At 47.8% G+C, this 23,270-nt stretch overlaps 1 protein-coding gene and 1 long non-coding RNA gene across 2 annotated transcripts in view; one reads left to right on the top strand and one right to left on the bottom strand.

Moving 5' to 3' along the window:
• BOD1 (biorientation of chromosomes in cell division 1) overlaps positions 1-271 on the bottom strand; it is a 19,375-nt gene extending 19,104 nt beyond the window's left edge. The window contains exon 1 of the mRNA XM_077757302.1: positions 2-271. Coding sequence (XP_077613428.1) covers positions 2-54 — 53 coding nt within the window. The 5' untranslated portion in view covers positions 55-271. The remainder of the gene's footprint in view (position 1) is intronic.
• A 113-nt stretch (positions 272-384) lies between these two features.
• Positions 385-23,243, top strand: LOC144225893 (uncharacterized). Its single transcript, XR_013333460.1, has 3 exons — positions 385-630; positions 1,010-1,161; positions 22,935-23,243. It is a non-coding gene; the product is annotated as an uncharacterized LOC144225893 (long non-coding RNA).
• The last annotated feature ends 27 nt before the right edge of the window (positions 23,244-23,270 follow it).

Here is a 23,270-nt window from a genome sequence, read left to right as displayed (position 1 = left end):
CGCTCCGCCGCCGCCCGCCGCGCCCGCGCCTCCGCCGCCGCCGCCGTCTGCCATGGCTGCGCCCCGGGCCCACAAAGGAGACCGAGCACAGCTTCTCAGGGACAGAAGGCCTGGGTCGTGTAGAGGCGGCAGAAGCGCCCAAGGAGAAGGCGGAGGGGGAGGACAATGGGGAGGCGGCCGGGGGAGAGGAGGAGGAGAGGAGGGAGAGGGCGGCGGCGGCGGAGGCCGGCTCCGAGGGAGCGGAGGTGGTGGTAGAAAAGGTAGAAACTGCCCGCTCCATCCCGGGCGCTCTGCAGATGACGTCACAACTGGCCTTTGCATTGTGGGACGGGAAGTTTTCGACACTCATCTCCGCCTTTCTTATAGGCGGAGGTCTGGCCGAACGAAACTACAATTCCCGGCAGGCTCCGGCTGGCTTGGCGACAGTTTGCGGGGCAGTACGGGAATTGTAGGCTCAGGCCCTCGTGATTGCCGCAACCTGTGCTTGACCTTCCTCGTCCAGTCACTGCAGCGCTCGCTTTGAATCTGCAGGTCCCGGCAAATGCCCGATTATAAGAATCATCTGTGGGGCTGATTAAAAGTGTAAATCAACAGGCTTGTCCCTGAGATGTTCGGATTCAGTATTACTGGGTAAGGCCTAGGAATCTGTGCTTTACACGCACACCCACGCCCTCCTTGAACAATAGGAGCGCGGGAAATTTGGGAAACAGTGGACTAGTCAAATTTGTATTATGTGTGAATATTTTTTCACCTTTCAGATTTTAATAGCAGTGCATACTTATTTTAGAAAATTGGAAAATAGCAGAACATTGTGACGAAGAAGACAAAAGTTTTCCTGAATTATTTCTTATGTATGTGGTTTTCCTCCCAGATATTAGAGTCATAATAATGGTAGTAATAATAATAATCTAATGTCGAGTAAATGGAATGTGCCAGGAATGATGCTTAAGCACTTTTCAAACACGACTTGGTGAGAAACTAAAATGCAGATATTATTGCTGTTTTACAGATACAGAAATGGAGACACAGAGAGTTTGTTGCCCTGATCCCATAGCTATAGGCTGAAGAAGGGCTTTGAACTCAGGTTTTCTGAATCCAAATCTTGCAGTGTTTAACCTAAGGTATGCTGCTTCCTGAAATCTAGCTGGCATCACACACTAGGTAAGGCTTTTTATCCAGACTTGTTTTTAGCCACAGTTCACCATGGGAACCCCATGCTGCCGCCACCATTTTCTCCTTCCAGCCTTTTGCCTGTTATTAGCTCAACTTCTGCCCAGGACTGGGGCAATTGTGTGTGCTATTGTTATGTTCTCATCTTATATAAGCAGTGGGAGAGGAGGGAGTATATAAATAATAAACTCTGCAATATCTGTGGCTACTGAGAAGAGACAGACTAGACAGATCTGGGATGCTCTCCACACTAATATTTTCTACTCAAGAGAGTTTAAATTACTCCTCAAAATAAGTATTCAGGTGTTAGTTTATATTCATCCTTTAACATCACCTCTGTCTTCCTCAGTTGATTACAAACTTTAATGTTAATGACAGTCTCTCAATACCTCACCATCTCTGAGATTATCTAATGCTTGTTCTTACTAACTGACCTCATACTTATTACCTTTAGCCCCAAGAGAAGCCCATTTCAGGCTAACCAGCCCCATGTTCATTCTCCTCCAAGCTCTCTGATCACTTTGACCAGCCTTTTATCTGTTTTTGGCACAGCACACCTAACTCTTTCCCCAGGGCACATTTCTGACTCTCTGACCTAATCTGGTTTTGGCCTTACTGATACAGACTTTCAGAGCCTCATTTTTGTAGCAGTTATTATAATTAAAAGTGAAGAGTTTATAGACTAATTAGCCATTTGTTCCCCATACTAGACTGTAAGCTTTAGAGCTGGGATTACATCTTGTTTATCACTGTGTCCCCATCCTGTAGCACAATACCTAGTTTAAAGTGAATGTGTATGTTCCTGTCTGTTTCCTGTAGTTTTAGGATAGGATCAGAGTGTGTATATTGTGTTTGTGTGTGTGTGTGTGTGTGTGTAGATGGTGGGTGTCATTTAAGCCACAACCTTCAGAAAAGAAAGAAGCATTATAGCAGGAAATGATGGATTAATCTGTTGATCTAATGGAAATGTGATCCTGGAGATTGGTAGTAAGTGGTTCACCCTTCGGCAATCTCACTGTGGGTTATGGGCAACTTGTGTCCTGGTTGGTGGAACTTTGAACCGTGAAAAGATTCTGCACCATATGTCTGTGACCTTGCACCTGTAATTAATATAAATGGGGTGGGGTGGGCGTTTGAGGGGCCAAGGTGATCAAGAGTGGAGGCGGCTTATTATTCAACCAGACTTGCAATAGGAAGGCACCACTTATCTCTATCTAGAATGTGCTCATCCCCAGTCAAGGAATGTGTAACACACAATGGTCACTAGGGGGCGCCATTGCTCTGTTAATAATCCATCACCTTTAGAAATTCTATAGATTATTGCTTTAGTTTTGGCCCAGGTAGTCTCGTTTTCAGGTATTTTTTAGGAAAAAAAATCATTGTTGAATCTCAGTTTTAAAACTGATCTCAAACAAGTTTCCTGATCCCAGTGAATTGCATATACTAGGTTCTGGACTATTTTATATCAAAGATTGCATTAAAGAGTGGAAACTCCGTTAAGTCCAAACCCAGGTCTCGCAAGAGAAAGTGCAGGAGCTGGAAAGAATTGAGATCTATAGGTTGCCAAGGGAGATATGAAAAAGCAGCCAAGTTCACGCAGGGGCTTTTTGCATCAGATGGTGCAGGATTGGAATTCCAGCTGTCACTTTGGGGCAGTATGACTTTGGGAAAGCTGAATCATGTCTCCCACCCTCTACTCCTCAGGACCTTGGAGAAGATTAAGCACCATTTTGGCAATCCTTTTAGTATAATTCCTGGCCCTTAGCAAATGTTTAATAACATATTTCAGCTGCAGATTTACCTTTGGGTTGGGAGGTTATTTGATTTATCTCTGTTTCCCCTGCTGACCTCTAAATTCCATGAAGGAACTGTCTGTTTCACCTAGAACAGGGCCTGGTACATTCAGGTTCTTGGAAGATGTATGATGGGGTGGACGAAAAATATAATGAATGGGAAATTTGCTCCTCTAACTATAGAATAAGGCTGTTTAAGATTTTTGATACTACCCTCAATCAAATGTCAGAATATAGTGAATATTGAGAGGAGTCAGGTACAGTCCAGTGAGCTGTCCATAGTCTATACCTAAATGGTCCATAATATATGACTAAACACACTAGGAGGCTGGGGCAGGGAGCGGGCCCCAAGGTCAGAAGTCAATCTGTGGGTTGCCTTGGTAACCTTCCAACCATGTACTCCAAGATTCTGGTCCATACGCAAGAGCATTCCAGCGCACGATGACTGAATCTGGGACTGCATTTAGACACCACAGCCGCTCGGGGTAGACACATTGTTGATTCTTACTCTTGTTCATGGTGTGGCCCTTTTTCTCCTTGTTCCTGTGTCGTCATCCAGAGAGCCCTGCCAATTCTTAGGCTGGACAGCTGTTCGTTTCCTAATTAACAGCATCCAGAGTTTCTCAAGATTGCCTGCCTGTAGTGTGTTGGCTATGTCTATACCATGTGATCTCAACTGGGTTTTATTTGTTTCTGTCTGATATTTTCCAGCATATCTAATGACAACATGGATCCAAATACACACTAAGAAAACAGAGCTTTAATACCCAGGAGTCCTCAGCACCAATCAATACTATTAACCGCCTTTATTATCAGACATACATCTTAGATAACATTTTGGGCTTTGGTGTTTTTAACACGTTGTCATTTCAAATTATTATTACTCAAAGGTGTCTAGTAAAAGAGGCAACCTGAGTAATGAGAAAAGAGAGAAGCTTGGAATCTGGGCTGGGTTGGGACACAGCACCTCTGCTTAATGACTCTGTGATGTAGGGTCATCCATTAACCAATATGAGTGTTGGTTTGCTCATTTGTAAAATGGGGATGATATCAATACCTACCTCTTGGTGTCCTGAAGATTAGGGTGATCATATATATGCAGAACCTGGTATGTAGTAGGCCCTTAATAGCTGATGATATGGTCTTGATACGACCTTCTAATGCACTCAGTTGTGTCTATTATTGGGGCAGAAATGTTGATTAACAGACACATTACTTTGGTAGTTTTAACCTTGTGATGACACAGGGAGCCACTCAGCCAACCTCCAAACTGGTGAGCTCAGTAAAGCCAAGTTCATAGTCAAGTCCTCCATGCCGTTGCTGCTGGAGTCTGGTTCCACCATCCCTTCATTGTTGTCACACTTCCAACACTGTCTCTCATTTGCCAATGACACTCCCTCTCTACCTAGTTATTTCTAGCTGCTTATCCAGTATTCATTCTCCTTCTTTACCAACAGAACCCAGTTTCATTAGAGGCTGCAATGCACCCTGTTAAAGTATATACCTCTCTAGATTCCACTGTTGCTAGGGGTGACTGTAGCTCCTGCTTCTGGCCAAAGAGATATCAGCTGAGGTTCCTGGGAAAGCTTTGCCTTACAGATAGAAGTACCACCCCTCCCTGCTATAGCATAAAGGCACAGCGGTCATGAACCAATACCTGAGGGTTAGCTGGGGCCATGTAACCAGTTCTAGTCAGTGAGTTGTGAGCAGAAGTGACAGACCATTTAAAAACCAACACGAGAGCCTCCAAGAACTCTCTTCCCATCTGCTATGATAAGCAGCACAATTTAAGACAGTGGCCGGTCTATCATCCTGGGTCCCAAAGTGAGGAGGTGTGGAGCAGAGGCCCCACTGGTCCCTAATGGACATGTAGCAGGAGGGAGAAATAAACCTTGGTTGCTTGAAGCCCCTGGGTTGTTTGTTATTCAGCATACCCTAGTCCAGTCTGACTGATACAACCCTGACCACATTGCCCCGCTAGTCCATCAGCTGGGAAATAATGCTAAAAACGAATGAATGGATGGTTGGATGCATCAGTGAATCGACTTGCTTCTCCCAGGGCCCATCCCTTCAGCTCATATCTAGAAATGGCTATAAATCAGCCTCAATTACTATGTGCCCCCTTTGAGAAAGCTTCAGTCAGTCCTTCAACTTTAGTGGCCATACAAATTCCCTGAGGACCTTTCATTAAAAATATAGATACTCAGCCATCCCCCCAAACCTACAGAAGCAGTCCCTGGAGGTGGGCCATGGCCATCTGCATTTTTAAACAAGTTTCCTGGGAGGTTCTGACAACAGGCCAGGGTTCAGGCTTGTGGCCCCTCTAGGTAGAAATTTCTGGACCCATCAACAGGCCAGAAAGGGTGATGGTCTTCGGCATGTGCATTTCCCGCTTTCTCACCATCGTCCCCTCCCCAAGTCCTGCCTTAACCCCAACCCTTGTTTCCACGTGGCCACTTTGACCTAAAAGCAATTACCTTTGGTAAAGGTTCCCTTGAATATGCCTCTGGGCATGTGATGTCTCCTCCCTGACCACTTACCTGTCAAAAAAAGGGAGTTGAAACAGGGTAGCCAGAAAGCCTTCTGTGACAGGCGGCAATAACAGTCTCTCATCTTTCAGATGCACACAACACAGTGTGACATGATGGTGCTGCTTCTAAGATAATTCAGGCTTAACGCACATGTGATGCATATACATTCATAAGTGTGCCGCACGCCCTGTGGTATAACCATGGGACCAAGTTGAAGGCTGTGTGACAGTTGTATTCTTTGTTCCTTCGGTGTTTCTCTGTGACTATATTTTTAGCCGTATTTGGAAAGAACATCTAAATTCGAGGACTGGATTGTGAGGCCCAGGGGAATGGCCCTCCAACACCCCACCACCCCCACACCATCATGGGTGTAGGGGCAGAGGGAGGCCTGATGCTGGGTGTCTGGGTGTGACTCAGGGGCCACTTTCTGTAGCCATGCCCTGTCGGGGAAAGCAGAGATCTCTCAGCTGAGGGAAGTCCCTTCCATTTCTGAGAGACAGCTGGCTTTAGGGTGGGCTAGATCTATATGGAAACACAACTGAAATTCCAAAGATTTATGGCAGGAGGAGACCAGACCAGCGGGTTGCCCCAGCCAGAGGGAGGGAAGTAATAGTTATCGGGGACCTACTGTATACCTGGCCCTGGTGGAAGCACCTTACCCCCCTTGTCTGTAGTTGGGACAGGGGCCCTGCAAGGCAGACAGACTTTCTTCTCATTTTACAGGTGAGGACACTGAGGTGCAGGGAGGGAAAGTCATAAGCAGAGTTCACACTGGGTCCGCCTGATGCCTAAGCCTGGGTTCTACCTTCTGCAACATTTGAGGAGGACCGTGACCTCTGGAGACAGGCCTGGGATGGAACTCTGGGCCAGCACATTGTAGCTATGAATCATGGGTCAGCTCCCTTCTTGGCACCTCCGTTTTCTCACGTGCGACATGACGGTAATTACAGCACCCATCTCATAGGGATGTTGTAAGAATTATGTGAGACCCTGGCTGGCAGGTGCTAAGTTCTAGATCCAGGCTATCTGTGATTGTTCTAGAGAGAAGACCGGTGATGGCTTGTTGAGCAGGAAAGGGCCCGTGCACAGGTAAGGAGGTATACACATATAGATTTTATTGTTCCTGAACTCAGGAAGCTCTTTCAGGGCCAAAGGGGCTGTCATTTAATGTAGCCCTTGGTGGTGGAGTGGCCCTGCCTGGGTCTATGACAGCCTGCTGCATCCTCTTCCCCCCTGCCTCTACCCACTGTCTGCTGTCCCCCACCCCCAGCCCTGCCCTGGTGGCTGCTCTGCTAGGGATTCTAGGCTACAGTGGGACATTCCTATCCTGCAGGGATACCTCAAGGACAGAGGTATGTAGGGAGCCGTTGGGAGCTCCCACACCCTGTGTCCTTACCCTCCCCTGAGACAACCTTGGCAGGAAGGCTCTAGAAGCTGCCCATGGACTTACATAGTGCTGGGCCAGCTTCCTGATTTCCTTCCTTTGCCTTCTCTGGCCAACCCTATGAGGTAGCCTTCTGGTTTGGGGCCCAGGTCAGCAGTGCTGGCTGAGTGTCTTTGGCAAGTTACTTAACTTCTTTAATAGACCTCACATTCCCCACCTGCAAAACAGAGAGGATCAAAATTGGCCCGACTTGGTTCTGTGAATTAATAAAATCTTGTGCATAAAGTACCTAGCACAGAAGTGAGTGCACAGTCAGCGCTCAATGCATTGTGGTCATTACTCATTGTCCTTCTTGTAGCGCGGGTCCTTGATAGTGGAGCTAAACTACTTATTTGTTCACTTGGAAATAGCAATATGGGCATTCTGTTCTAGGTACAGAGGGCTGGAGGGGGGAGATACAGACATGATCTCTGCCTTGGTCCTTGTCCTAGAAGAGTTCAAAACCTGGAGGGAGGTTGTTAATAGAGAGCCTGAAGAGGGAGGTGGGTGCACAGGGAACAGAGAGAGTGCAGAGACCTGCTCAAGGCAGCCTTGGGGACGTCACCAAGGAGGCACTATTGGAGCAGGGTCTCGATGAGTAAGTGGGCATTTGCCCATCTTTTTGGAAGTTTCTTTGAACATCCTTCCTGCATTTGGGCAGTCCCAGCTTATGAGTCTTGGCAGGAAGCGGAGAGCCCAGGGACTTGATTTCTCAGCTTCCCAAACATGTAGCCTGGACTCCAGCCATCAGAGGCCACGCTGGCCCTCTGATGCCGCAGGGGGGCCTATGAAGATACAAGGGGGAGATGGCGCGCCCTTCAGAGGAGCCCTGCGAGAGCTCCTCCATGGGTCCAGTGCCTGCATGGGCAGCATCAGAGGCACCTACTGCCTTGTCTGTCCCAGCTTTGGGGCAGTGGTGTCACCATGAAACATTTAGGAGTGGGACTTTGGGTGTGGCTCCTGTCCTTGTCATCCTCAAGCCTCGATCCCTGGCCCTCCCAGAGATTCTGGAAGCCACACTGTATCCTTTACTACATTCTTTACTGCATAAATCAGCCAGAATTCACTTCTGTTGTGATTAAGAACATTCCCTGGATAGGTAGAGAAGGAGAGGCCTGGAGTCTCAGGCAGAGGGTCCGCTTGGGTAAAGGCGCAGAAGCTTGATGAGCATAGGTATGTTCTGAAAAGAGTTGCACGTCCACCAGCTCTGGGGGTTGCAGAGCATGTGTTTGGGGTGGGGTGTGGTGGGGACCAGCAAGAGATGAGTTTGGAGCACCTGGGTGGCTCAGTTGGATAAGTGTCTGACTCTTGATTTCAGCTCTCACACTTCGTGAGTTCAAGCCCTGAGTCCGGCTCTGTGCTGATGATGTGGAGCCTGGTTGAGATTTTTTTTCTTCCTCTCTTTCTCTCTCTCTCTCTTCCCTCTCTCTTAAAAGTAAATAAATAAACTTAAAGAGAGAGAGAGAGATGAAATTGATGAAGTGGACTGGGGCCTCAGATGCTACCATTTTGGAGGTTGAACTTGACCTTGGGGTAGAGACGATGAGCTTTAAATAGGCAGGACCAGCATCAGATTTCTCTAGGACAGCACAGCGTGTGATTGGACTGGGTGAAGCTCGAGAGAAGGAGACCAGTGAGGAGGCTGTAAGAGTCATCTTGTGTGGCAGATGTCTGCTGTCCCTTGAGATCTAGCTAAGACCTACCATGGCCATCCTGAGCCCTGTCGAAGGCCAAGCCTGACCCCCTCCATGATTTCTACAAATTCTCCATGGTCATGCTCTCACCTCTACCCTATTCCTTGTAGCTTATGGATTTTCGTATGACACTCAGCATCTTGATTCTTTAGTACTGACGGAAATTCTGAGGGTATCAGAGGAGGCACTGACATTTCAGCAACATTTAAAACAAACTGCAAATAGTACTTCCGACCTTCTTGTTCACAGAGGACTTTCCATATCCTGAGGGATTCGTGGTCAGCTTTTTCTCCTCATGAGTGCACTAGCCTCCAGCCAATTTATTATCTCCCGGCCCCTCTCCCCATGCCCACCTCCTCTTCACTCCCACCCTCACGGCTCGCCACGGGAATGCCAACTTCTCATGATGGGGTGCAATATAAGTCAGCTCTCTTTAGCTCCTTTTTCCAAACTGAGCCCCAGGCCTGCTTTTGCATCTCCAGGCCCAAGAAGGACATCATCCAAACAGGAAGGTCATTCTTGTAACAATCCACTCTCCTTTGAAAACAGGAGTGGTTAACATGACTTTTCTGCTTCTGCTGTAGCTGTTCACAGTTGCATTTTGCCACTCATAACTGTGGACCACAAAATAACAGTGGCTGACGCACAACAGGAGTTTGTCTCATGTAAAAGTCTGGAGGAAGGCAGTCCTGGGCCGATAGGGTGGCTCCATGATGCTCAGACTCCTAAGCTCCACCATCTTGAAAGTGCTGCCTCATGATCCAAGATGGCCGGCCACAGTCTTAGAGAGCTTTCTGGTGCAGCCTCCAGTTAAAAATTGTGGTTCGTTTTATTAAGGAAGAAGTGGCACATGTGCATTGGGAGGAAACTAGTGGTCTGTATTGTATCTATGAAGCCCACCTATGAGAAGGTACAACTGTACTCTTCCCTGGACTGGGTGTTGACAGGAGCTTTGGTATTTAGTCTGTTGGTCATTGGCCAAGATGGTACCAATAATTGTTCTCACTCCTTTTAAAAGTGTCTACATCACAACGGAAGGAGGGGCTGTGGGGCCAGCGAGACCCAGGTGTGTGAGGCCCTTCAGAGATGCAGACCCTCACTCTCAGTGCCTGGTTCTCTGCACTTTTCTGGGACTCTACTTGCCTGTTGTCCCTCTGTGGCTGAAGCAGATTATGGGCCCAGTGGCCTGTAGACATCCCAGCTCCTGCTGCTGTCAGCCAGTTGCAAGCAGAGGGTTTATTTGCAGAGAGAATGTAGAGCTACAGAGAAGTGCTTATCTTTCTGGGGAGACAGTGCAGTGGCTAAGGAGCCTGTGAGCAAGGAGGAGGCTCACCAGAGCTCCAGGAAGCTGATCTGCACTTCTGGCCTGGATTACTCCTGGCCTTTCCAGTGCTTCATGGTGGGCTGTGCTCTGACATTTGCTGCTGCCACTTAAAGTTTGAGTGGACTGCTTCCTGTGACTGCACCCAAAAGTGGGGGACTCCTTGAGCCTCTGGAGGTGCTAGAGGAACACACAGACCTTGGTAGCTCATCCTAGAATGAAAGTCAAGTCTCCTGTTTCCATTTCAGTGCCTTTCCCCCTCTACTCTCTCCCTAGGTGGGCTGTGGTTGGCAGGGTTCATGTAGTGGACTGTAGGCATCCTTAATGCCATTCAGATATTCTCAGCTTTCTGTCTCCTACACTCCAGGCAGGATTGCACTTGCTGGCCCCAAGGTAGGGCCATATGAGTAGTCCAGCCAGTGAGCCATGAGTAGAAGTGACACGTGTCACTCGAATCTCCCTTTCCCTCTGTCGGAGTGACAGTGGGCAGTATCTGAAATGGTAGGTGCTCTGTCAGCCTGAGGTCTGGGTCAAGGATGACCTGGAGCAGAGCCCCCAGCTGGCCATTGCTGGATATGTAGAGTGAACAAGAAATAGGTCGTTAGATTGGAAACCACTCAGCTTTAGGAATTCTTGTTAACACGGCACTACCTAGCCTACCTGACCGCTGGTGCACTTCTCATCTGTGTGGTTGCCTGGCATCCCAGTACCCTCCCCATTTGGGGCTTTGCTCCACCCTTAGAGACTTGTTGAGAGGCAGAGTCTTCCTCTGGAAGGTGAAAATGGCAGACACCGCCCACTTCCCAGCCTCCCTTGCAGCTCAGGTGCAGGCACGTGGCCAAAGTCAGCAGAGATCTTGCAAAGCTGTGGTCACAGGGGCCGTGCGTCTGTAGCAGCTGCAGTGGCGACGATGCTGGGCTGGATCCGTAGTGAGAGTCTGGGTTATGATTCTGGCTGTGTGACCTTGCTTGTTTCTTTCCTGCTTCCTAAGCCTCATTCTCCAGCCTTCCCATCTGTTCCATGAGCTGTCAGGTATCTTCTATAAATTCCCTTACAGCTTCAATCCCCCAGTGCCCATCATGTTGCTTGAGACTAGGAGCCTTGGACAGAAACAGCCAATTAGGGGGCAGTTGTGAGGCTGCAGGGAGGCAGGAGGGAAAGAGCTAGGAAGATGCAACTGGCTTCTCTTCCCCTCACGAGCCACTTCCCGGAAGCGAGCCTTGTGTACCTTAGCCCAGAGCAGGCTAGAGGGTACTGGGGAAGGGCGTTCTTGTCACACTTGGGCCACCTTGAGGCACGTGAATCACACACTCCTTATCTGTGAAATGGGGCAAATAACAGGACCTCACGCATGGGGTGATTGTGAGGAACTTGGAAGAGAATGCATTTGAGAGAGTGGTGGGGACCGTAAATCAAAACTCCAGTGCAAGTTTACCACTTTATCTCTGTAAGCGTTAACCTGCCTGGGTATGCGCACCTGGGAATCTTGAGCAGTGTGACTGTAAAGCAGAGACTGTCCTTCGTGATGCGGTTCTGTCATTCCCCTCCTGGGTGGGCCTGGCTCAGTCCTCTCAGTTCAGACCCAGCAGAGGTTCTGCCCAAGGACCAGAGACCCCAGGTTTAAGATAACGATGGGCTTGGAAAAAGCAGAGAAGCGTAAAGGTGGCAAAGGATATTAGAGATTATTTTATTCAATCCTTTCAATTTGCAGAGCTCCGAGGGAGGACCCCTGACCCACAGTCACACTCAGTTCTGTCGATGAGCTGGGGGCTGGGGTGCAGGTCTTTTCGCTGTGACAGTGTCACCGTCTGAATCTGGAGGTGCATTTGTGCCGTCATCCACGTGTGCAAAGATGATGTAGAAATACAGCGGCTCTCCCTCAAATTTACAAGCCCCATTTCATAGCAGCCTATGACCACCTATCCTGTGCCCCCTGGAGAAGGATCCTTAGAGCACACTTCTTTTTTGCTTTCTCAGCCCTCTGAAACACTTTCTTGCAGAAGGGTGAAAAATTGCTGAATTGATCTTTTTAAATTAACATGGGATCCAAACGAAACAAATTTGGAAGAAGAGAACTTTCTCCTCCAAGTGGCTGCCAGCACCCAGCCCCACCCCCGCCAGTTGAAGTGTCCCTTGTTCTCGCCTGCTGTGCCCCAGATTCATGGGCCGTGCTCCGAATCGTTGGCAATGTTCTCTGCACTGTCCTGACAACCTCGGGCCATGAAATTAAAAAGCTAGTTACTGCATCTTGCTCCCAACGGCTTTGTCCTTGCCAGCGATTTGACAGAGAAATCTGGAAGGGGAAGCCTCCGCTATGCCTGCAGTGGCCTGAAATGCTACCGGAATGACAATGGGCTTCAACAGGCAAGGAGGAGAGAATGTGACGTTTGCCAGGAATGAATGAACGGAAGAGCGAGAAAGAGAGAGAGAAAGAACGAACTTTGGGCTTCACATTGAAAGATTCCAGTGTCTCAGCAGAGGTCCTGGTGCCTCTACTTTAAGACCTGCTACAAAATGCTGAGCAGGGCACATTTCCCCCCACCAGTGCCCTGCGGTCCTCTGCCAGGGTCCAGAGCTCATGGCTGGAGAGCTGGAAGTCAGAATTTGGGGAGGAAATGGCTCCAAACTGGGGCAAGCCCTGGGAGGCCAGCCCACCTAGCCAGTTTGCCTGTGTGTCCAAGGCCTCCCACCTTTCTGTCCTGCTACCCGTAGCCTCAGGTGTGTCCCCTGAATTGAGACACTAGCACTCACTCCGCATACCATCACTGCAAACCCCCACCCCCAAGGAATTTGAAGAAATCCTCAAAACCTGAGGAATTTTAATTACCATTAATTAAGAAAGATCTTTCTATTAATTCCTTCTGTTGTCTGATTGCTGAGGCTAGGACTTCCAGCACTATGTTAAACAACAGCGGTGAGAGTGGACACCCCTGTTGTGTTCCTGATCTCAGGGGGAAAGCTCTCAGTTTCTCCCCATTGAGGATGATGTTAGCTGAGGGCTTCTTATAAATGGCTTTTATGATGTTTTAGTAAGTTCTTTCTATTCCGACTTTCTTGAGGGTCTTTATTAAGAAGGGTTGCTGTATTTTGTCAGATACTTTTTCTGCATCTATCGACAGATCATATGGTTTTTATCTTTTCTTTTGTTCATGTGATGTATCACATTGATTGATTTGCAAATATTGAACCAGCCCTGTAACCCAGGAATGAATCCCACTTGATCATGGTGGATAATTCTTTTTATGTGCTGTTGAATTCAATTTGCAAGTATCTTGTTGAGGATTTTTGCATCGTATTCATCAACGATATTGGCCTGTAGTTCTCTCTTTTTGCTGGGTCTCTCTGGCTAGGGAATCAAAGTGATGCTGGCTTCATAGAATGAGTCTGGAAATTTTCCTTCCATTTCTATTTTTTGGAATAGCTTGAGACGAATGGGTATTAACTCTGACTTAAATGTCTGGTAGAATTCTCCAGGGAAGCCATCTGGCCCAGGGCTCTTGTTTGTTGGGAGCTTTTTGATAACTGAATTAATTTCTTCACTAGTTATGGGTCTGTTCAGATTTTCCATTTCTTCCCGTGTGAATTTTGGTAGTGCGTGTGCGTTTTGGAATTTGCCCATTTCTTCTAAGTTGTCCAGTTTTTTGGCATTTAATTTTTCATAGTATTCCCTGATAATTGCTTGTATTTTTTAGGAATTGGTTGTAATAAATCCATTTTCATTCATGATTTTGTCTGTTTGGGTGCTCTTTTCTCTTTGAGATACCTGACTAGAAGTTTATCAATTTTGTTTATTTTTTCAGAAACCCAACTCTTGGTTTCATTGATCTGTTCAGTTGTATTTTTGGATTCTATATTGTTTATTTCTGCAGTGATTTTTATTAATTCTCTTCCTCTACTGGGTTTGGGGTTTTCTTGTTGCTCTTGTTCTAGTTCCTTTAGGTGTGCTGTTAGATTTTGTATTTGCACTTTTTCTAATTTCTTGAAATAGGCTTGGATGCAACGTACTTTCCTCTTAGGACTACCTTTGCCACATCCCAAAGAGTTTGGATGGTTGTATTTTTATTTTCATTTGTTTCCATATATTTTTTATTTCTCCTCTAATTGCCTGATTGGCCCATTTGTTCTTTAGTAGGGTGTTCTTTAACCCCATGTTTTTAGAGGTTTTCCAGACTTTTTCCTGTGATTGATTTCGAGTTTCATAGCATTGTGATCTGAAAGTGTGTATGGTATGATCTCAATTCTTTTATATTTATTGAGGGCTGCTTTATGACCCAGTATGTGATCTATCTAGAATTGACAAAGAAGTCAAACTTTTACTTTTTGCGGACTNGAAGAAGAAAACCAAAGTGGGGGGGCATCACCATCCCAGACTTTTGCCTCTACTACAAAGCTGTAATCATCAAGACAGTGTGGTGTTGGCACAAAAACAGACACACAGACCAATTGAATAGAATAGAGAACTCACAGTTGGACCTACAAATGTATGGCCTAGTAATCTTTGACAAAGCGGGAAAGAGTGTCCAATGGAAAAAAGACAGCCTCTATAACAGATGGTGGACAGCAACATGCAGAAGATTGAAACTAGATCATTTTCTCACACCATACACAAAAATAAACTCAAAATGGATAAAGGACTTGAATTGNATGTGGTTTATCTATACAATGGAATACTACATGGCAATGAGAAAGAATGAAATCTGGCCATTTGTAGCAATGTGGATGGAACTCCAGGGTGTTATGCTGAGTGAAATAAGTCAGGCAGAGAAGGACAGCTACCATATGTTTTCACTTATAAATGGGTGAGGAGAAACTTAACGGAGAACCATGGGGGAGGAGAAGGGGAAAAATAGTGGGGAGAGGGAGGGAGGCAAACCATGAGAGACTCTTGAATACTGAGAACAAACTGAGGGCTGATGGGGGTGGGGGAGAGGGGAAGGGTGGTGATGGGCGTGGAGGAGGGCACTTGTTGGGATGAGCACTGGGTGTTATGTGGAAACCAACTTGACAATAAACTATGAAAGAAAAAGAACAAAATGCATTTCTTAAAGATTAAAAAAAAAGGAAAGATCTTTCTAGGAGACCACTGTGGTATGACTCACTGTGCATGAATGTCCCTGAGCTGCAGGTGGGTGGGGCCTAGTCTCTGCATCCCAGCCCTTGACCTTGACACCTACACAGAGCAAGGGCCTGGTAAATACTTGGGTGAAGGAATAGGAACAGCCATTTCAGAGACCTGCTCTTTCCTACACTGCCCCCTGTGGACACGGGCTTCCCGACTGACTTGATGGGGTGCAGGGAGGCAGGAAAGAGGCGTTTGAGCCCCAGGTCACCAGGGGCAGGCCAAATGAGGTCCTTGGCTTCGCAGCCAAGAGACCTTGAACAAGTTGCTTAACCTCCCCAAGTATGGCTTCTTTTCTGTGAGACAGGAGTCACCATGGTGGGCACTCAGAGGGAAGCTGTGAACTAGACAAAGGCTTGCAGGTCAAGTGCTTGCCATGTAATCAGTGCTGAATAAAAATAAAAACTTGCCAGACCTGGATGTAGAGCCTGTCCTTACAGGGAGAGTCTTCCTGAGAGCTTTAGCCTTACCATCCCAGGGGACTTGAGATTAGTGTCAGTACTGGACAGGCCTGGCATTGAATGGCCCCTGGGACACCATGTTGGTGCTCACTATTGAACTGAGCACAGGCATTCAGTCATTCAGTCACTTATTCATTTACCTGCCCGAATGTTTGTCAGGTGCCTTCTGTGTGCTGTCCTCTGCTGGGATTTGGGCTAAGGGAGGACGTGAAAGGTGGCCTGGTCTCAGTTTTTGGAACTTACAAGCAAGGGAGAAATAAACAAGCAAAACGAAGATCAAAATCATTTGGGGTCCGTATGAGTAGGTGGCAGGGAAGGCTTCTCCTGAGAGGTGGTGTTTGCACTGGGACCTTGCCATGCTCAGACCTGAGGGAAGAAGATCCTCGGGAAGGAAGCAAACGCATAAAGTCCTGGAGGTGAGAACGAGCCTGGCTAGCAGGTTAGTGTGTCCGTGGTTGATGGGGCAGCGGGACAGGGGTACCAGATGGGTTCACTGAAGAAGTCATTCCATGGGAAGCCTAGCTGGAGGACTGGGGCTGGGCCTGCAGTCTAGAACATGTGCCGGGGGTGGAATACATCTCCCTGTGTCTCCCCTGAGGCTTGCCCCGGCCTCCTCTGTGTCCTGGACCTGCTGTGACTTCATTAGGGGACAGGTCTTGCAAGCTAGAGATATAGCTCCATCAGACTGCACATTATTATATACGGCCCACCTTCCAAAAGTGCATGTCTGCCTGAACTTGGGGTCATGGCTGGGGGTAGGTGCCGCAGTGGGGATATATAGACTTTCCTTTCTACCACCAGGCTCTCCTGCTGCCCTCTCTGTGTGAAGCACAAGCTTGCACTGGCTGCTGAAGTCAGAGATGCTCTTCCCAAGCTGGGTACTGACTGGGACAGTGGTCAAGTAAGCTCCATGGTGGGCCTGTCCTCCAGGTCCCCAGCCTGAGCTCAACCTTGTGACGAAGCCTCCCCATCTCATGTGTGTCAAATGGGGACCCTCAGCCACCCTGGAGGTCAGATCTGGGGTCCCAACACCATGTTGATGTGACTGCTGACCCCAAGCAGGCAGCCAAGGGCCTTCTGGTAAAATTGAGCCCAAGACTCTGTCTCAGGGAGCTAAGAAGCTAAGAGGCATTTATTCCAACCCCATTTATTTGTTCGTTCATTCATTCATTCATTCATTCATTCCATAAATGTTGTGCAGCACCTACCATGTGCCATTCGTCATATTAGTGCCAGGTCATATTCTGTACCTGGGGAGCTCTGTGGTGAACAGAACAGACACGGTTCTGGTCTTTATGGACATCAGTATTTTTAAGGGGGCAAGCAGACACAAGATAAGTGAGCCCCAAACACAGAATTCTGAACCACGGTAAGTGAGAGAAAAGGCAAGAACGAGACCTGTAGCATAGGTCACAGAGTCCCATTCGGTCAAACCTGACCTCTCGGTACATGGATGAATCCTTAGGTAAGGTTCAAGTCCCATAAAAATGTCCAGAATGCTCGAATCATCTTGGAGGTTCCTTATTAATAGTACTTGCCACAGAAAAGAAATCTGAAAACCCATGTAGAGAAAGTCTGAAATCTGGCCAGTTTTGAGATTAGTTGGTGAATCCTGATGTGAATGAAAGTGGTTATGTTTGAGGGTCGTTGGCTGCGTTTGTAAACTCAGGGATGTGAACAGGTGATGGTGTTGAGCACTGCGGTGGGCCCAGGTCTCAGGGTGGCTGCCAAGGTCTGCCCGCGTGGGGCACCATCCCATTGCCAGGCTGTGCCGCGTGAGGGATGGCTGGGCTGCGGATTCTGGGTGTCTGTTCTGTTTTGCTTCAAGATTTGGCCTTGTCGCCAGACTTCTTTGGAGATTAACCTGACAGAGCCCCGAAGATGGTTCATTCTGCGGTGGGTTAGGTTTTCATACTCGATGAAGTCAATTAAAACCTACATCTTGGTGAAGCAGGCACAGAAGGGGAGGTTTGTATCGCAGAAAAATCTCTTTTTAGATTAGGCAAAATAGAACTCATGCTTCGGAAAAGAGTGCTATTTCTGTCGCCAATCTGATTTCGTACCCATTTCAGTTTTAAGCTCTATGTCCCATTTCAGAGCAAAACCCTCCTCCCCGTTCCCCTCCTCACATCTTCCCGGTCTTCCTTCTCCTTCCCTTCCTCCCCCTCATCCCCTCCCCCTCCTCCTTCCTCCCCTCAGCTCTTCCCTATCCACCTCCTCCTCCCTCTCATTATCTCCTCTCGTTTTGTCCATCCCCTGCTTTTCCCTCTCCTCCTCTCCTCCTCTCTCCCCTCTCTCTCCTCCCCTTCATCTTTCTCCCCTTCCTCCCACCTCCTCTGTTCTACCCCTTTGTTCCTCTCTCCCTCTCCTCCTCCTCTTCCTTCTTAAATCAATCCACACTTATTTGCCTTTGATTTGAAGTGCTGTAGTGATCAGGAGATTTACTGTTAGAGAAAAATCAGATAGCCCTTGACCTATGGACTTAATTTATAGGAGTTCCTCTGTTTTGCTCTATAAAATGGGAACAGTTCAACCACCACATGCATTGATTGGAGCATATGTATGTTTTTGCGAGTCTTCTGGGTCCTGTGAAGAATAAAAGAAGAATAAAGAGGATAGCGTCTTCCCTCTTAGCAACTTCCCATCCATGTCAGTGGGAGCCTCGTGTGTGATGGGAACTTTGTATCTGGAGACGCTCGAGACAGACCGCAGTATGTGACCGTCCGTACGCCATTCACATCCGGAGAGAGAGGCTCGGGCTGCAGATGCCAGTAGACATCGGGTTCAGTGTGGGCTGGAGGAAGTCTCCGTTGATAGTGCGGTGCTTAAACTGAGCCCTGGTGTTTGGAATGATCTTGAAGGAATTGGAGGGGTGGACACTACTGATTCCGATAATGAGACTAACCCGCTCTCCCCAGATTCCCTGTTCCTGCTCCGTGGGGACCTTCCTTCTTCTTTCCTTGTCCTTCTCCCCCTCGTGGCAGTCCCCTGCCCCCAGCTCTTTTTGGCATCGGACCTTTCCTCCCCGCTTCCCTCTCACTGGAAGTAACCAGCCCTGCCACCCATGCTCACTGCACAGTTGTTTCCCTCGGCCCTCCCAGAAGACCCACATGTCCTAATGCAGCGGAAGCAATGTGCGTGACACATCGGGCATGGACCGGGAGTTCACGCTGACCTGAGTCTGAGTCTGGGTCCTGCTCTGCTCGAGACCCATGGATGTGGGCAAGCTGATCGCAGGTTGGGCCTCTACGTCATCTCCTGTACCTCAGGGCTGTTTTCTCGATGAAATGAGATAATGCATGGGTAAAAGGTCCGGCACAGGTAAAGACACTCCCAAAATACTGGTTTCAGCTTTGCCCTGGCGTATTTCAGCCAATCCTGATGGCACAGAGGACCAGCCAGGGGGATGGAAGAGTGAAAGCACTCGCACTGGGGAATCTGATCACACTGGCCGTGGCTCTGGTCTCTGATTCTAGGAGAGTGACTTGTCTGGAGCCTTCCCAGGAGCTGTGCTCAGCATGAACCTGGATAACGTATGTGAAGTGTTGCACCCCAAGGTTGACATGTAGAAAGTGCTGGAGCATCACCATTGTGGCCGAGCCCAGGCCACAGAAACTGAACCCCGTGGTGGCATCGGGTAGAACATTCGTACCCGCCTTAAAAGATGATGAAACACGTTGGAAATGATCGATCGTCTCTACAAAGTCTTTACACAGATTTCTCCATTTCTAGGAGAGGTCCCTACAGGCTGGGAGCGTTTGGAAATAGGACCTGGGAGTCCCAGCATGACCGGTTTTCCTGAGTTGCCCTTGGGAGCGCACACACAGAGTGATTACTATGTGCCAGGCAGTTTTCTGAGCACTTGACCTACGTTCATGCCGGCAGTTCTGGTTTTCATCTTGTTTTCCCTTATGAATTTGCTCTGTGTCCTTGAGGAAGTTACCCACCCACCTTCTCTAAACAAAGAGATAATTACATGCACTTCATAAGGTTTGGGAGAGAATTAAATATGATAATGTATGTAAAGTGTGAGGTATATAGGAGGTGCTCCGGGATGGTGACCAATATGACTTTTATTAATAATGTGAACTCCCCNAAAAAAAAAAAAATAATGTGAACTCCCCTATTTATTTTCTGGTTTTGTACCTGTTTCCAAAGGCCTTGCCTGCCCCAGACCCATCCTTCTGCAACTGGGAATACAGTTTCAGGAGAAGTCCACCTTCTCTTTCTGGGTGCACTCCTACTTAACTCTCAAGACCCATTTCAAACGTTTCCTGCACTGTGAAACTTTTGCCAGTTTCCACAGTGTAAGACAAATTGCCTGCTTTGCCACACCTCCATCCTGGCATCACATCATATGGTAGCTGTGTCTGTTTATGCTCTATCTTCTTGGGCAGCTTGGAAGTTTCTAGAGGTGCAGTAATGGCTGCACCTCCCCTAGCTTGGCAGTTCTCCAAGAGCAGTCTACAGACTCCTGGGAGCCCACAAAACTCTTTCAGGGGGTCCTTGAGGTCAAAACTATTTTCATAACTCTAGGACATTATTTGGATTTTTCATTCTGTTAACATCGGTAGTGGTGGTGGGTAAAAGTGCCAGCATTGGTTTGAATCAAGGATATGGCATCAAAACGCACAAGGAATGGTCATACCCGTGACCATCACACAGTTGCATTAAAACACATGCCAGTTTCACCAAGGATGCCCTTAATGAGGCAGTAAAATGATTAAGTTTATGAAATCTCGGCCCTTGCCTTTTTTTATTTGTTTGTTTTGAGAGAGAATGTGAGCAGGGGAGAGGGGGAGAGACAGAGGGAGAGAGAGAATCCCAAACAGGCTGTCCGCTGTCAGCGCAGAGCCTTGACACGGGGCTCGATCCCGCAAAGCTGAGGTCATGACCTGAGCCGAAATCATGAGTTGGACGTTTGACTGACTGAGCCCCCCTAAGCGCCCCATCAACCCTTGTCTTTTTAATACTCTGTGTAAAGAAAAGTGGGAGGTACAGATAAAGCACTTTGGCTGCATACAAAAACACCACAGTTGAAGGTAATGTGGAGGAAAAGCGCGTGTGTGATTTGAGTCGTGAGCTGAATTAGTCATTGCTTTTTCATGACACATGCTTTTTACTTGAAAGAACAACTGACAAACACCATGGTGGTTCAGATTTGGGCATTTTGCAGATGTTCTCTCAAAAATGAGTTAAGCGAGCCTGTCATTTTAAGGAAAGCAATTGGAAGTGTTGGTTACCAACGATGAAGTTCAAGCTCAGTGAAAAGCAGAAGTTTGGAAAGCTTCATCTGCCGTTCTGAACTTGACATCCTCTCATTAAATGTCCTGGAGGAGAATTGCAGCAATAACTGGTGAATTTGAATTTGTGGTACTGTACCATGAAATGTGTCAATGTTTGGAAAGTCTGCAGGAGTCTGTGAAGCAGTTGTTTCTGAGTGAGCAATCAAGATGTTGTGAAATCTTGCCTGGGTAGGATATCCATTCAAAGTGGGAGACAGACCAGTGGATTTTAATGGGGCAGAGTAGAACAGTTCAGCAAGGCAGTTTCGGATTTTACATTGTAGCTATGCTTAACCGAAGCTTGTCAAGTGTGACTGTAGTACAAAGAATATCCATCATTATCTGAAAAGGCTATTAGAATGCTTCTCCGTTTTCTAGCTGTATATCTGTGTGACGCCAGATTTTCTCTCTACATTTTAACTAGAATAGGCTATTCCCCCAGACTGAAAGCAGAAGCCGATCTGAGAATCCAGCTGTCTTCCATTAAGCTGGACATTAAAGAGATTTGAAAATACGTAAAACAGTGTCCCTCTTCTCACTAATCATCTTTGTTCTTTAGGTAGAGTTTATTTTTAAAAAATTTTTTTCAGTTTATATTTATTTTGAGAGTGATAGAGAGCAAGTGGGGGAGAGCAGAGAGAGAGGGAGACACAATCCCAAGCAGGTTCCACACTGTCACAGAGCCCAGTGCGGGGCTCGAACTCACAAACTGTGAGATCGTGACCTGAGCCGAAATCAAGCGTCAGACGCTTAACTGATGAAACCACGCAGGTGGCCCTGATAGAGTTTATTTTTGTAAAATATGAACATATTTTCGTTTCATAAAATATGTGATGTGTTAACATGTAATGGGTTACTTTGAAATGAAGAAAATCATGAATATTCATGCAGTTCTTCAGTTTTTGTTTTCTATATGATAAATAACAGCGAAAGCACTTTGGGGTCCTTCCTCAATAATTTTGAAATATGTAGAGGCATCTGAAGACCAGAGAGGTTGAGAGCCACTGACTCATGACCCGGCACATAGTAGGTACTCACGAAATAGATGTGGCGGCCAGGCCTTGGGAGGTGATGACGGGCCAGGCTGCCTGGTTCCCATGTTTCTCTGTTCTTCGGACGGTTTCTGGACAGCCTGGTCCTTCCTCCTGTGATGTGAAGCAGGGCTGGACGTGGTGACCTTGGAGCTCCTTCAGACTGAATCCCACCACCTGGTTTATGCTAAGTGACATTACTCGTGAGGCCTCACGTCCACATCCCCAGATCACCTCTGCAGGGTCTAATTCCATTTGTTTTCTGCCTTTATTGCTGGATTTAGGCTACAGTGGGAAGCCTGTGGAATTGCCGAGACAGTAATTTGCAATTAAATTTAAGAAATGTTAGGGGTCAGACCTGGGGCAGAGGTAGGCTATTTGAGCAGGCCACTTAAGAATAGAGCAAAGGTGGGTTACTTCCCACCCAGGCCTTCTGACTGCATTGGAAAGATGCCTCCTTAAGAAGGGGAAATGCCGATTGCGTTCTCCTCTCTCAAAGGCGGAAAGAAGTAGGGGATCAGTGACCCTTCCCTGACACCCAGTAATCCAGTCTCCCCTCCTTCCTCTCTCCTGTCCTGGCTGATCCCTGCGGGCCTGAAAGAGAGCATCTTCCTGGACCAGCTTGTGTGGCCGCCTGTCATTAGAGCCAAGGCCACGAGGCACTTGACGAAACAGTAATGGGGCCTGGGAACAAATCTAATTAGCTAATGTATGAAAACACAGACATAAAGAGACTAACCACCTCCACGACTTTCAGGGCTTGTGGCCTTGAATGGCCTTATTAGTGCCATCAAGACCCTTTGGGAAGGTCCGAGGCACTGGGACCCCTTTTGCTTTGTGGGGGGCCACTGAGAAGACAGGGCTGGTTACAGCTTCAGATGGGGACAGATGCCTCTGTACAGTCTCTTAGGGGGGTCTCCCAGGCATTTTCGGGGTCAGGCTCAGGAACCACCTGTGAAGGAGCATGAGGAGCGGGCCGGGCAGGGGCAGTTGGTCTGCGGTGCAGCTACAACAGAGGCCTCAGCCCACCCGTGGGGAGCTCGGAGCAGGGGCAGCCCCAACAGTGGTCCCAAAGTGACAAGAGTCTCCACTTTGTTCCCCCCCAGCAAAGGTCTGTCCCTCGTGGCCAGCTGTGCCCCACCCTAACCAGAGTGGAGGGAGCAGAAAGTCACGCAGTCCCCACTGAGTCTAGTGCAGTTCCCGGAGAAGGACTCGGCGAGAGCCACCAGCAGCCTGAAAGCGGAGGAAGATGCCCAGGGCCTGATGGGTGACCTGGGCTGCGCACCGTGCCACAGTCCACACAAGCAGCAGGAGGCTGTTTGCAGAGGCTGGCAGTGAAGGATGCCAGTCAAAGCTTGGGCAGAGCTGGAAATGGCATGTTTCATTTTAAAACACAGTATCGCTTTAAATAAAAGGAAAAGAAACATAAAAGATACTCAGTG

The sequence above is a fragment of the Crocuta crocuta genome, unplaced genomic scaffold (genome assembly GCF_008692635.1).
Source record: "Crocuta crocuta isolate KB4526 unplaced genomic scaffold, BGI_CrCroc_1.0 scaffold131, whole genome shotgun sequence".
Classification (NCBI taxonomy): domain Eukaryota; kingdom Metazoa; phylum Chordata; class Mammalia; order Carnivora; family Hyaenidae; genus Crocuta; species Crocuta crocuta.
Note: the sequence above shows the minus strand (reverse complement) of the source record. Positions and strands in the feature narration are given on the sequence as shown.